At 39.7% G+C, this 14,977-nt stretch overlaps 2 protein-coding genes across 2 annotated transcripts; both read right to left on the reverse strand.

Annotated features, from left to right (window-relative positions):
- Nucleotides 1-1,065: 1,065 nt before the first annotated feature.
- On the reverse strand, nucleotides 1,066-8,276 carry siva1 (SIVA1, apoptosis-inducing factor). Its single transcript, XM_048228444.1, has 4 exons — nucleotides 8,006-8,276; nucleotides 5,295-5,489; nucleotides 3,216-3,384; nucleotides 1,066-1,300 (listed from the first exon to the last, which is right to left on the reverse strand). Exons 1-4 carry the CDS (start codon nucleotides 8,124-8,126, stop codon nucleotides 1,252-1,254), a joined length of 534 nt encoding a protein of 177 aa, XP_048084401.1. The 5' UTR covers nucleotides 8,127-8,276; the 3' UTR covers nucleotides 1,066-1,251.
- A 120-nt stretch (nucleotides 8,277-8,396) lies between these two features.
- On the reverse strand, nucleotides 8,397-14,762 carry adss1 (adenylosuccinate synthase 1). Its single transcript, XM_048228442.1, has 13 exons — nucleotides 14,485-14,762; nucleotides 13,409-13,511; nucleotides 13,237-13,299; nucleotides 13,069-13,119; nucleotides 12,880-12,946; nucleotides 12,561-12,668; nucleotides 12,305-12,386; nucleotides 12,082-12,208; nucleotides 10,759-10,913; nucleotides 10,016-10,140; nucleotides 9,733-9,830; nucleotides 9,473-9,622; nucleotides 8,397-9,220 (listed from the first exon to the last, which is right to left on the reverse strand). The coding sequence occupies exons 1-13, from the start codon at nucleotides 14,668-14,670 to the stop codon at nucleotides 9,168-9,170; spliced, it is 1,368 nt and encodes a 455-aa protein (XP_048084399.1). The 5' UTR covers nucleotides 14,671-14,762; the 3' UTR covers nucleotides 8,397-9,167.
- Nucleotides 14,763-14,977: the final 215 nt, after the last annotated feature.

Raw genomic sequence — 14,977 nt, forward strand, 5'->3', positions numbered from 1 at the left:
GGACTACCAGGACTGAGTCATTTCATTTTATGCAGTTTTTTGTAGAGTGGACTTAATGTCATGCTTAGTCTCAAATAAGACATCAATATCTCTTGGGTGGGCGCTGGCTGGCACTATACACTGCATGGACAGACTACATACATAGTAGACTGATGGTATTCATTTCACCCAGTGCATGTAGAGTAGTCACAAAGAGGAAGTCATGAGGAAAGGTCAGTGCGGTGCTTAAGTGTGTGAACAACAGATAAGGGCATTCTAAAGAAAGTGAAACACAGATGTTGTTTACTGTAATATTATCACAGACGTGTTCAGAGTTTTACAGAGGCAGCTTTTGGTAGCATCAGTGGAGCATGTAAATGTCTGCTGGTGTAATGGACTATAAGCTTGTCTCTTTTTTGTTAAGTGAATATTTAAGAATCTCAGCTGTTGGAATGAAACCTGAGAAAATCACATCCCCCTCTTACACAGAAGAGAGAAAGACAAAACACACCAACTGATTCTATATACATTATGGTTATGGATAGGTTTTTGTCTTAACTTTGTTGTGGCAACTATGCTATTGACAAATCTTAATTAGCTAGTCACACATTCAAATGACCTACAGGTAGATTCCTGGTCACATAGCACACTAAAATATATAGTATTTGATTAAATGTCTATAAAATCATATGTGCTACATTTGTGGAAATGAAACCTTTGTGGACATTTCCAGGTAAGAACTGGTATTATTTGTTGTCCATGGTAGAAGAGCGCTCATGAAGTTCCACAAAACTACGTGTACCAGATAAAGAATTTATTGAACAGGATATGAAACTTCAGCGCATACACACTACAAACGTTCAGCAATTTCAAGTCTTGCATCCTAAAAAAAAAAAAACACATATCACTCAAAGGCCACAGGTATTAGGGGAAATGGGATGAAAATATAAAACATATCTTATAAGGAACAAACAACTTTCAGCACTATTTGGAAATAAGAGGTCCAATGTTTTTCTCTCCCCCAGTTAAACAAAGATTCAGTACAACTTTCATGATAGACATACATCTTATAAACAAACACAGCCACTTCTTTAAAGACTTTATTACAGGAAACACACAAATGTACACATTTATACAGAAGTATTGCAGTAAAAACGTAAACATGCATATAAAATAGTCTTATAATTGATTTCAATGCATCATTACAGTTTAAAAAGAGTTCAAGCATATTCCACAGTCCTTTAGTTGGCTTCATGGTCCTTCAGTCTTCGATTACGATGAGCAGCTACAGCAATAAGCCTTGTCATACCGATCAGTGTAACTGCAGAGATACATGAAGCAATATTTTAGACTACATGGTCTTTAGTGCTACTGATGAACAGAACCGGATCTTCTCATAGAAAGAAAGAATAAAGAGAATCACACACTCAAAGTAGCAAAGTTAGTTTGAGTGCAACCTGATTAACAGAACCGAAATAGAGAAATGTTGTAACTGAAGTGCTAATTCTTTCCTGGCCATACATAGCAGTCAGCACCTCATGAATATCTAGTAGTATGTTTGCCCACCCCTTCATTAATCTTAACCCCAGAGGCTAGAGGCAGAGTTACACAAACCATTACCAAATTTGAGTTCAACACAAGGTCAGAAAGGCACTTTACTACAGTAACCAACTCTACGATCAACTAAAAAGACAAAACAAACTTCATTTATAGCAATCAAAATCATTTGGCTATTGTAGAGCTCCCTCAAGAGCCACAATATATTTATATCTTACAATACACTTGAAAATAGCAAACTTCTAGTGACTTGTCCTCCCTGTACACAATGAAAATGCTTTTGTCGTGGAGGTGAAGGATTAACAGGCAAAAACCAATCTCCAAAGAGCTATATCCAGATTTCCAACTCTAAGTGAAAAGTAAAATTCCATGACTTTTCCCTGACAAAACAAAAACTGAATTTCCATGACTTACTATATAATGAAAAGTACAATACACCGACCAATGATTTCAGAGCACCCAGTAGCGTTCAAGAACCTTTAATTTTTTAGAGCGGGAGATGAATAAATGGGCACAGTTGGCACACTCAAGCAAGCAGTAAAGCTAATAACCAGCTAACAACCAGATATACACCAATTCTGCATGAAAATATATTTATATTAATGAAATTCCCTTATATTCCAAGATTTTGGCCCAAAAATTATAACATTTCCTGAATTTCCATGTCTGGAATAGACTTCCTAAAGATCCATGATATTCCAGAAATTCCATGACCCGTGGGAACCCTGTATATCTACTGACAAGGTAATGTTTCACTATTCTCGCGGGATTCGTCAGGCCACCGTTCTTGAAGTTGCATGGCTGGTTTTCTCGGTAGCAACTCGCTATGTCTAGACTGTATAGCTATGCTGGGTGAACGATTTGCCCATTACAAGTTCATTTACCATCAAATTGGCTTCGTAAAGACACTAAGGTGAAAATCTTGTATAGTGTACCTTTAAAATGAGGAATAACAATCAATTTGGCTCAGACATCACACCAATGACAAAATATTAACCCTATATTAACAATGAAGCAATTCTAAACAAACAATGTGTGGTGAAGTGGCCATGTTGCAGGTAAAGCGATCACTAAATCCATCCTACTGAGCCCTAAAGCAGCTTACAACTCCCCCTTCTGGACAACAGTTTAAGACCACATTCCTTGTGTGAACCCAAGGTGACTAAAATACAACACCCACAATTCTTTCAAAATATATTGCGATCAGGAACCGTTCCATATAGGAACACATGATCTATCCTACACTTTTAAATGTAGACTCGTTAATGGCTACATTTGACCTTGGAAAGGTCTGCGGCGCTCGTTGAGTGCCTTTAAGTTATGAAAACTTTAACCATCAGCGACACATGGAAAATATAATACTTACTGAAATAAGAGTTGAACAATAATAATAATAATAATAATAATAATAACAAACATTACAAGGTAACATCAAACTATTAGGCCTAGGTGAATGCGAGTGAACACTTGGCTCACAGGTACGGGTTGGCAGGTCTGTAAATGTACTGAATGACCATCCCATCAATGAATTTGCAGAAAATAGAACAGAGTATACTATAATTATTCTAACCTAAGTGTGCATATATGCGCTCCATGGTAATGCAGGCATTAGGAGTAAATGTAGAATAATTGATCCATGCTAATGCAGGCAGACTGTGTGTGTGTGTTGTTGTACTCACTCTACAGTGATACAGAAGGTGCAGCAGAGACTGGTGCAGCCGATGCACTGCTGGGTGCAGGAGGTGCAGATTGGACGTTCACACTGAGAGCAGGGCTTTCTGGACACACTGGCCTTCAGGCACACACTGCAGCCTGTGGGAGCTGCCGCACCAACCATGGAGACACAATCTTCCAACACAAATAGACAAACATTTACTGCTAGCTCCAAAGTAAAACTGTTAGCTTGCTAACTAGCTAAATGTGGAAGCTTTAAGCAAACTTTTAGGCCAGTCACTTTAAGCACTAAAGCACTGCTTTGAATGAAACATTTAGCATAAGCCTATGTTTCAAAAAGAATGCCCAGACCAATAATGTTGACAGGAGCATCAATCTACTATTTCTACAGTAAGGAATTTCCATTGCCTACCATAGAAGTTAGTCAAGTCTGAAGTAGCACCCCTTAATGCAAAACAATCCAGAGTTAGGCCCACGAGTTGGCACACCTCTTGAAGATAATGCTAGCCAGCAGCCTTGTCTAAGTTAACTTTGCTAACGTTTTGCTGAGCCTACCCTATGACCAACTAACTAAACAACGAACTTCCTTAATAAATTGACTACATTTGTTAAAACAAAATGTCTTCAAAAGTATGTAGAAGGTGGTTACATTTAGTTCCACTCCGATCACTTCACACATTAAATTTCCACTTGCACTTGTAGGCTATGCTGCTTTAATTTCTAATTATTTAGTTTATTTTCTTGAACTGCTATTTCTTATCCTGGACTGCCACCTTGGGCAGCCGTGGCCTACTGGTTAGCGCTTCGAACTTGTAACCGGAGGGTTGCCGGTTCAAACCCCGACCAGTAGGAACGGCTGAAGTGCCCTTGAGCAAGGCACCTAACCCCTCACTGCTCCTCGAGCGCCGCTGTAGTAAGTCAGCTCACTGTGTCGGGATTAGTGTGTGCTTCACCTCACTGTGTGCCGAGTGTGTCTCACTTATTCACGGATTGGGATAAATGCAGTGACCAAATTTCCCTCACAGGATCAAAAGAGTATTTATACTTATACTACATACTGGATAGAAAAGGCAACCACCTAGTGAATAAAAATCTACATGTTTGAATGGCCAAAAAAAGGATAAATCGTATAGTATTCCACACATTACCTTGGCGTTAGGGTAGCCTACTCTGCACGTCATTGACAGTGAGCGGTAACTTCAATCATTTGCATTTATCATGCTAAAACTGACACCAGGCATTATGCTGATGCCTGACCCAAAGGGAAAATTATAATTAAAAAAAAAGAGACACGTTGAACTTTAAAGTCTATAATGTTGGTTTGGCTGTTCATTGATTTCACTCATCTGCCAAACTTGTTTTTAAGATATGTTCATAGCAAAATCAGAGTATGTAATTAATTAGATTACATGTTTTAATTGATTGAGCCCTAATATAAATCTCCCTGCAAACTGCTAGAATAAGGCAAAAAAAGGATCAAAATCTGGTTGGTTACTACAGGACTACAGGAAGGGGTGGGAAATGTATCAGGTATAACACAGCCAATTATCTGGCCTTGGTTGTAGAAATATTCTTATTTAGATAGATAGAGATAGATACTTTATTGATCCTAAAGGGGACATTTCAAGTGGTAGAATTAAGTTGTAACTTGTGTAAATTACATTCTGACATGTAAAGTTTGCCAAACATAGCTAAACACTCAGTTAAAGGCAGTTAAACACTCGGCATTGATAACACTTCAACCATGACATTGTTTGTGGTACTTAAATTAAATAAAATAAGTAAACTGGAATGAGCATAAAATAGGAACGTAATGGTTGTTTAAATCCCAGGTACATAGAGATAACTGACATCAACCTTGTTCCTTTTATTCAGGTTTACTGAAAGATTGCATATTTATCAGCCCTTTACACTGCCCATATCAGTGCAACACCACTGGTTTCTATTCAATCAAAGGTGTTCGTGTTCCCCTAAAAGTGAGCGGAAACGTGTTGCAATTCTAAATTCCCGGACATACCGGTCCAACATATTAGGCATCACAGAGTTAGAAATTGCACGTGTGGCCTAAACCATACAGGAATTACCTGGAGCAGCTGTTGTCTTTTTTAGCTTGCCGTCGAATCCAATCACAGTCTGTCCCTTGAGGAGAGTGTGGGCTCCATTTGCCATAGGAGCCTCTTTGGAGATATGGCCATTACATGACTTGTCCTCCCCGCTCACTTTCCATAGTCTGTCCATAACGGCTTTGGTCCCATTGAAAAGCAAGTTCTTCGTCTTTTCTAAAGGGCAAATTAGTCAAATATCAGCGGGAAGTCATGCCAACAAATCAGGTCAGCATTCAGAACTGGAGCCACTTCTGAGAAACATAAGTAAAATCTGAAATATGCCCAAATGCATCTTCACCCCATTAACAGTACAAATGGAAGAGGACAGACATCAGATCCGAGCAATAACATTCAAGCCACATTGCAAAGACGAATTTACTACAATAAATACCATTACCAGAGGATGAGCATGCAGACATTTAGGTACTTGTCAAAAAGGGGTCAAAGCAAAGGAGAAAGTGGTAAAAGAAAAAGGAGAGAATGAAATAGAAGAGCAGTGCTCGAAGTGGGCTGGTACGAAGTAAAAACATGAAAGGTACCTGCACTGCACTCCAAATCAGGTTCTGTGTGTACTCAGGGGGTTAATTAAGTAAACTACATTACCCAGGAGTGTGGCGCTACGTGACACACACCTGTTCCCCCAAACTGTAACCTCTACTTGTGCAGCTTTCTATCGTTAAGAGACAACAAAGAGGCTACAGAATCACCGCACATAATTACAGTGCATGAAAATGCACTGTACTGTTATTCCAAGGCTTTTTCCTTCTTCTTCTTCTTCTTCTTCTAACGCAGTTAATGCAGCTTCAACCGCTTAACGAAAACTTCATTCAAACTGCGCTATGAGGTCTTACTTAGGACATGTGGGCTTTGTATTTTTCAACTTTGTAACTTTTATACTTTTTAAACTATTAATTAAAAACTACTCAATTTCCCCATAGACTTAACATGGGCTGATGACATCACAATAGAGCCGTTAAGCAATTAGAATCCTGTGGCAGGTGTTCCGGCCACCTGGATCAACTGCCAGTCTCAGGCTTTAAGCATACAAACTGGCCCTATTAAGACTACACATCCTGTTCAACTGCTTCCTCTGCCAAAAACTGTTTCAAAATAAAAGTCCTCACTACAATATTTCACTGTTAAACAATTTAACCCTTTAAACTACTGAACTTTTTAACTGTTCCGCCATTGTAACTTACTTGTCATCAACTATGACTCCTACCCACTGTAGCTAGTTAGCTAAGTCACATGGTTAGCATGCTAACATGTTAACATGCTAATTAACATTTTTAACAAAACTGCTAAAAAAATGAGCTAAGTCAGCTAAGTAACATGGTTAGCATAGTTAACATGTTAGTTAGCATAGCTGCTAAAAATGATTAACTAAGTTAACTAAGTAACATGGTTAACATCATTAGCATGCTAACACTAACATGTTAACATGCTAATTAACATTTTTAACAAAACTGCTAAAAACGATTAGCTAAGTAACATGGTTAGCATAGTTAACATGCTAGTTAGCATAATAACTTTGTTAACATTATTATCTTTGTTAACATAGTTAGCATAACTGCTAGCAAACCTTAGAGCCATTCCAACTGTCAGTTATCGTCAACTATCTACCTAAATAATTTAACCATTTAAACTATCCACCTATTTAACTGTTCAGTCATTCCAACTATATTAAACCTCATCTACTTAGCAACCAATATAGTTTGTTTTTCCTCTGTATGATATTTTACATCATATTTTTGCATTTTCATGCACTGTATTTCCTTCAGGAAATGCTTTTCTAGTTGCTAATTAAGCTGCTCTGACAGGAGGTAATCTTTGCACATCTTAAAATGCCTAATAGAACACTCCAACACCAGCATAAGTAACATGTTTAAATTTAACACGCAATAGTTTTTAAATGAGGCAATGTTTACTTCCTGAAGTGAGTTTTAGGAGTGTTACCAAACGGAAATAGTTTTTTTGCCCCGACGTCTCAATCACAATGGGTTGAAAAGTCAAGACTCATGGGATAAACGCTTCAGCTTGTTCTGAAGGATCTTTGTTTAACATACAAAATATTGCATGACCATATCAAATGGCTGTCGATTCGCCCTATACCACCAAATTGGCCAAGATACAATCTAACGTTATGGCATGGCATACGCGTCATCACAATCAAAAAGCCAACATCGATGCTAACGTTAAATCACAGTTGTTAAACTCCCACATTGAAACTAGTTGGCCCCTTAGCAGCTATTATAAGTTACGGTTTGTTCGACGTCCACGGAGTTTCAACTACATAACCATGCCGTGATTTAAATGGGAACTCAAACAAAAGTAACGTTAACATGGACGATTTCATTAACAAGTGAAACGTGCTTGATTGCGGAAACACGTTATGTGAGATGAGACAGCAGCACTAGCAATAGTCACTAGCAATTAAGCTAAGCCGTGTCAACCTAAAATGTCTCTTGTAACTTAAGTTTGATTGGAGGCTAGGTTAGCATCAACGTTAGCCTTATAACACAGTCGAGACCTGTTCACTTAGCTAACGTTAACACTAACTGTTAACATTGTCGAAAAACTGGCAGCACTTCAAAAATATAACACAAAGGCTACAAATAAGTAATTTAAACAATAAAAGCGGTCTCTTTTGAGGTTGTGAAGCAATTGAGCAGTAACTTCAAATGTCTCACCGTATATTTCTTGTCGGTACATGTTCCCAAACACTCCATGACTGCTTAATTCCTTTTGACTAACATGAATTTTATATTGTGAGGAGAATGTCTCCGTAAATGGACAGGATCTCTTAGGCATATCTACAAAGTATGAAATAGTTTCGTTAACGTTATTGCAGGTTTTTGATCCCGTAAACAAAGCTCTTGAACTGAGGGAAAAGCTCCGCGTTGAGGTATAAACACGATTTCGCGGGAACTTACGCAGGCCCTCCTTCAAATTTGGATGTGGGCCAGGCGCTCTTTATCACCCTTGGCTTCTTCTGTGTTTTGCAATGACTAAACGACCTCCACCTACTGGTATGGAGTGAAAATTCAGTATCACCTAAAATTGCAAGTTATACAATAACTGTGACACTAACATATATTGGAATTTATTGCAAAGCCAAAATCCCTTATCCAAATTACACCAAATTAATAATAACAACATAATCATCAACAACAAAAGTCAACAGAATAAAACATTACTGTTCAACGTAATTCATGCATGTAGAAAGTACACTATCCCGTTTAATTATTATGAGAAAACAAACAAACAAACTTTCCCAACACAAAATACAAAGTAACATGAGGATGCCAGAGATACTTCTTGTTTTGACACTTTAATGTCAAGATAATGCCTCATCAAAAGTGACTGTCCATGAAAAATGGATAACACTTCAATAGAAAGCCCCATGTCACATGAAACTAACTCAGTAGGCTAACTGTCCCACACATATTTATAGTGCAAACAAGCAGTGGGATTAACAAAAAACTGGTTCCACAACAACTATGTTTCTGAGTAAAACACTGCCTTCTGTAAACCTTTAGACAGTTCCTTATCAGAGGACCAGCCATTTCAGTGTTGTTGTGTCCATAACTCTGATTCTGGGATGAGGTCATTAATATGCCATGCCCTCTGAAAACAGTTTAAGCTGAAAGGACAGCCTATGAAAATGAAAGTAAATGTAGGCCTAGGTGTGTGTAATGTTTCATTCCGTCTGGTGTTTAGATGGAGATGGCAGATGGGACTTGAGATGCTTCCAAGATGCGTCAGCTGCCATCTCAGCGACATGCTGAAGAACTGGAGAACCTATGGATAATGCTAAGGCATTCCAGAACATCTGGATGATGCAGAGGCATTCTAGAACATCTGTATCATGCACTCTCTGGACGGTCCAACGCCAACCCACTTAACTGTTGGAGAGACGGAAGAAGGACAGATGTCATGCATGAACAAGAGGAACAAAAAACACAGAGATTTTTTTTTATATATATATATAAATATCTTGATTTTTGTCTTTCCTTTAAATTTAAGACTAATCCGCTTTTTATGCAAATAATACTAAGGATAACATTGTTAACTTAGTCAAGACAATAGATAATTGGTAAGCATATAATCTTACACGTGTACTGATGAGACTTTGACCTGTGGTTGGTTTCACTTACTAGGAACACCAATCTGGTTCTCCACAAAGCGGATGTAGTTCTGGGCTTTTGGTGGGAGGTCAGCCCATTTCCTAGTAGATGATGTGTCTGTCTTCCAGCCAGGGAAGGTTTCATACTCCACCTCCACTTTGTTTAAAACATCCATGTTGGCTGAGGAAAGGAGAGAATATGGTGGGAGATTAATTTGGGTGTGGAATGTAGTGGGTCTGGGGGTGGGTATGTGAAAGAGTAGCATAATAGCTTTAGGACATCATAATTACATGGGAAATGGGGGATCCGTTTTCCATTGAGTTTATAGGCCACACCAACTTTGATCTCATCCAGAACGTCAAGAATATCCAGTTTAGTTAGTGCAATACTGTAAAAGGAAAAATTACAACTTGCTTTATGTTCTTCTGTTAAGGTTTGTAGAGTTTTGTTTTACCCAGATACATCATTTAGCTTAAGTCATTGCATTCTAACAGCAGAGGGTGCAATTTCCCCATTCAACAGGCCAATGAGAGACTCAAACATGTCAAAGACAAGCCATCAAATTCCACTCACGCTGTAAAACCATTGATCATGTGGGCATATCTCAGGATGACCAGATCCAGCCAACCACAACGCCTCTTCCTGCCTGTGGTCACGCCCACCTCATGACCCCGTGTCTGCAGCAGCTCTCCTATTTGCTGAGGAGGAAGAATAGGACATTCACACATCCCTTCTCCAATACAATTTCTTCAATACAACCCACCACAACATAGCTTGTGAAAAGAATCAAGGCCATTCTGATGGGACAGTAAATTGAGTCGATATGCTGTCCAAACACTGAGGGCTTGCCTTATAAATTTCCAGCATATGTCCTGCTAGGGGGCATATTCCAGTAACCCAATCTCTGACCCGGCCGTAAATCTATCTGTGACCCTAGAACTGGCCCTAAATTTATCTATGGCCCATGTGACTGTCCGTGGAGCTATCAGGTTTTTTAACAGTTCCCTCACGCATTCTGACAGCTGGTCCAGTGGGTTAATCCATATGTAAAGGTCACGGCGTATGCCATGCAACAGGAGCCTCTGTGACATACACGTCAAATTGTCCATGACAATTACTATGAATTTGCCATGACATGATGGTCAAGCATGGGGTCATGGTCGTACAGTCTTTATAAGGGTAGGCTTGGAATTATAATCATGGTACTTATATAATCATTCCATGACATCTGGAGTATGAAACAGGAGGAATATTAGGATCAGAGAATCGGAATAAGAAGCAGAATCAGACCTAGAGATCGGCCTAGAAACACTTACATTGAGTTGCTCTGTGGGAAAGGCCCCAATGCCCACTCTTGTGGTATAAGCCTTAGATACTCCATACACATCTCCAATATTTGCGGGAGGAATGCCAAGTCCAGTGCAAACACCTCCCACAGTACAGTTTGATGAAGTTACAAAAGGATAGGTACCTAAGAAAAGAATAGGTACCCTGTTAAAAGTGTACTGTATGACAACCACAACCTTTTATTTTTTAGACATTTCAATGCTGTTGCTCTGAAGAAAAACAGTCTCTCTCAGGGTTAGGCTACTATTTGCTGCTGAAATAACAACAAATGGTTCAATATTACTATTAAGTCCAGTATTTGATGCTCTTGATTTTGATTGATTGACTCTTGTTATAACTCACACTTATTGAAGAGACATTTTGCAATCAGTAAGCAATCTGTTGTCTGTTTCTTTTTTGTGTTCTGCAGGGAGCAGTTTTAAGGTCTACAATACACATACTACAGTACATTGTAAATGTTCAGTATTACTGTTACTGAGATGATGCACCCTTACATGTTGTAAAAGTGAGTGGTTTGCCTAAACGGCAAACTATTCAGGCATATATTATAGATGTTAATAAAAGGATGTGCAGAAACATTAATCAACATTCTGCCAGTGGCGATTGCTGCTCTTTGGAACAGGGGAAGCTCTGATAAAAATAGTCAATTATTCAATTAATATTATTAAGGTGCTATATTGTTTGTTAAGGGCAACAATTATCCCAAAACCCAGAATAGGCCAAACAGTAGGCTATAGAGTTGACATGGCATAATGTAGCCTACACCCAGAGAATACAGCCTAAATACACAACTGAAACAAAAGCAAGTCACAAACTCTGTAACTCCACATTACGGTTTTATTTACAGTATGTTATTTACAAAGACAAATAGAAACCGACTGTATTGCTCCCAAATTATGAGAATTTAAGCTGCAACTTGCCTTGCCTCTCGACTAGCCAACACTAACGTTAACGCATCCCTTGAACTTGAACCACTTCCTGTCAGATTGCGACATATGCTGTCAGTCAAAAAGAGTCCAGCCTCTATGACGGTTCCTCTAATCATCATACAGAAGCTCGGCGTCCAGGCCGAGCATTCGACCATTTAAGCTCCTCTATGAATATTCACTTGTAAAATGTCATCTCTTGCTAGGATGAGAATCAAAACCCTTTGAGATTTTTGGTGTTTTCATTTGTATAGACCTGGTTTGTACAGCATGTTTTGTTCTCATGTTTGAAGAAGATAATGATGATGATGACAAGAGGGAGGAAGAAGAGGATAATGATAATGATGATTACAGCAGAGGCCTTACCAAAGTCAATGTCAAGGAGAGCGGCATTGGCCCCTTCAGCAAGGATTTTCTTTGGTGGTCCATGCAGTGCCTCGAACATGAAATGAACCCCATCTCTCACCATGGGTCTGAGCTTCTCCGCATACTCCTAAATAACACAAAATAACACAACAAATTGTTTTTAAAAGTAATTCATAAAAACCTTTCCATGACTACTCATAATATGACCTTCAGCTTTACAAACCTTCAGCTTTTTCAACTGACTGTCGATATCAACTTTAAGACCAGGATACATGGACTGGTACTGCTGAACCAGATGCTTGAACCTAAGGACGACAATGATGACATTTGGGTTTCTCCTCAGTGCATTTCATCGCTGAACACAACTGTAATCCATTTCTCAAGAATGAAGATGGAACATTTTATTCTAGTCATGACTGTCCTGCTTTTTTTATATGAATGTGAATAAATTAGTCAGACAGTGGGCTAAATGGTCTTACTTGGCCGAAAACTCTTTGAAGTCAGCTAGAAGGTCACACACACGAAGCCCAGTACGAGATGCCTTGCTTGTGTATGTGGGTCCGATGCCTTTCTTTGTTGTACCAATGCTGTTAAAGATAATCAGATTATTACATTTCATTGGCTACACTGCATGAGTGTGTACGTGAGAAAGAATTGTTTGCACTGCATGAGTGGGTATGAGAGTTCATGCGTGTAGTGTACATGTGTGTGTGTGGTTGTAGGCATGTGTGTGTCTGCGTGTCTGTGTACACATGTAAAGACCATAGAGAGGAAACACAGTCTGTTCCCCACTCTCACCTCTTCCCCTCCTGAGCTTGTCTCTGGGCCTCCAGCATGCCGTCTACTTCCTGATGGAAGTCAAACACTACAGAAGAGAACAAATAAACAGACAGGCAGAGACAGCATGTTACATTAATCATATGTGGATAATATATCATAGTGTTGTACGACATGACAGTTATTTGAATGTGATCTTCTGTAGTATACCTATGTGAGCGCGATCAGAGATGACCAGTCGCTTCTCCCAGCCTTTGAGACCTTGCAGGAGAAAAAAAACAGCACAATGTCTGCCATTTGAAATATGACAACCCATAACCTTTATGCTTTGAATGTGGGTGTGAAATATGCCTGAGTGGGTCAGACATCTTGCTTTACCTTTCTTCTCATTCTTTTCTCCCTCTTCAAACAAACCAGGTAAATGGATGACTACGCCATTACCTAAACACAAACAAAACCTTTAGGGTATAAACTGAACATCACACATGGCAATGGCAGCAAAGGGAATTTGGGCCTAAGTAAGACATGAAATTGCAACAGCAACACTTACCGATGAGGGAAATGCATTTGGGGTTGATGATTCCACTTGGGAGAAGATGGAAGTCGTATGCTTGACCGTCTACTACCACTGTGTGGCCAGCATTGTTACCACCCTGTCAATCAATAAAAGACCAAAGTGAAATAGCTGCGATACTTCTCAGTGACATTCTCAGATGAACCATCTCTTGAACTTTTCCCAAAAGAGCCCACACATTTTAGGCCCTGTCTAGTGTGTTCAAAAGTGACCCTGAGTCGAACTCCATGATCTGAAGACTTCAGACCCCATCACTGAGCAAACTTGAGAGGGCTAGGTGCACCTTGCCTCCCACTCTCTCTCCATTTCTACCAAACAGGCTTGCCCTTTCCCCCCATATGACTGGCATGGGAACACTGTGCTACCCCCTCAAGTGGTCCCAAGCCCCTTCAGCAGGAGAGGGAGCTATTTTAACAGTCTTGGCTTTGGTCTGTTCCATCTTCTGCATTGGGTGGGCCATGGGGGGATCTGGCCTTCTCACATGTCGAGACAGCCTGGGAATGTGACCCTGCCTTGCGAGGTGGGGTTGAAGTTTGAGACTGACATTTACTGAGGACATGGACAGACTCACACAAACAGTGACAGTAAAAGGGATTTCATACTGGAAGAATGCACACATGTATTGTGGTCAAAGTGGTCTTTGTCTCATGCACAAGTGTAAGGATGTGTCAGGTAATCTACAATTTGTCTCATAATAATAATTTTGTTTTATGGGACTGAAGAAAATGTAATAGCAATCTTATCACCCAGTGGGGAAAGTCTAAATCACATTTCACAGCCTGTGTTTCACAGCTCATCCAAATTTCACATCTATACAAAGGTACTAGGAACTAGGTGTGTTAGACCTACTGTTTTGTCATTGAATTGAACATTACTGATATTAATTTGCAAGCCCTTCAAAGAATCGGGATGGAAGATAATGTAGGCTTAGGCTATGTTTTCAAATATAGGCTATATGTAGCCTATAACATCACCAACCAAACACATACATCATTTAACTGAACATAGAGGAACAGGCCAACAGTGATGACAATTATGTACAGTAGGCCTACCTGACACCTGCAAACCATGTCGGAGTCCGTCGCCAATAAGTCGACCACTTTTCCCTTGCCCTCATCTCCCCATTGTGCACCAAGAACTACCATAACTTTGTTCCCAGTCTCGCTGCGCGGCCGCTTCTGCCCCGCTGCAGGGGGATTTGTGTAATTCTTATGATCATTTACTGACCAGCCCGACATCTTCGTAGACTTAAGACTGCTGAAGTAGCCGTGCGAAATGGATCAGCGGGCGTACAGCCTGTCTTCACAGCAACTGGTAGCAGACGGTTTGAGTCAACCCGGCAGGGGACCTCAAGAATGGGGGCGTGACACGATCAAGACGAGTCACTGGTCAAGACGTTTGCGTAATTATTAGCTGATATAACCCATGAAGTTCGACCTACCGATGTTCATATCGACTGATACATTTTTTTTTGTTGTTGAAACAAAACTGTAACAAGGGTAAAGGGACAGGCCTAGTCTAACCTGCAGTAGCCTAAACCTATTG

The sequence above is a fragment of the Alosa alosa genome, chromosome 19 (assembly GCF_017589495.1).
Source record: "Alosa alosa isolate M-15738 ecotype Scorff River chromosome 19, AALO_Geno_1.1, whole genome shotgun sequence".
NCBI lineage: Eukaryota > Metazoa > Chordata > Actinopteri > Clupeiformes > Clupeidae > Alosa > Alosa alosa.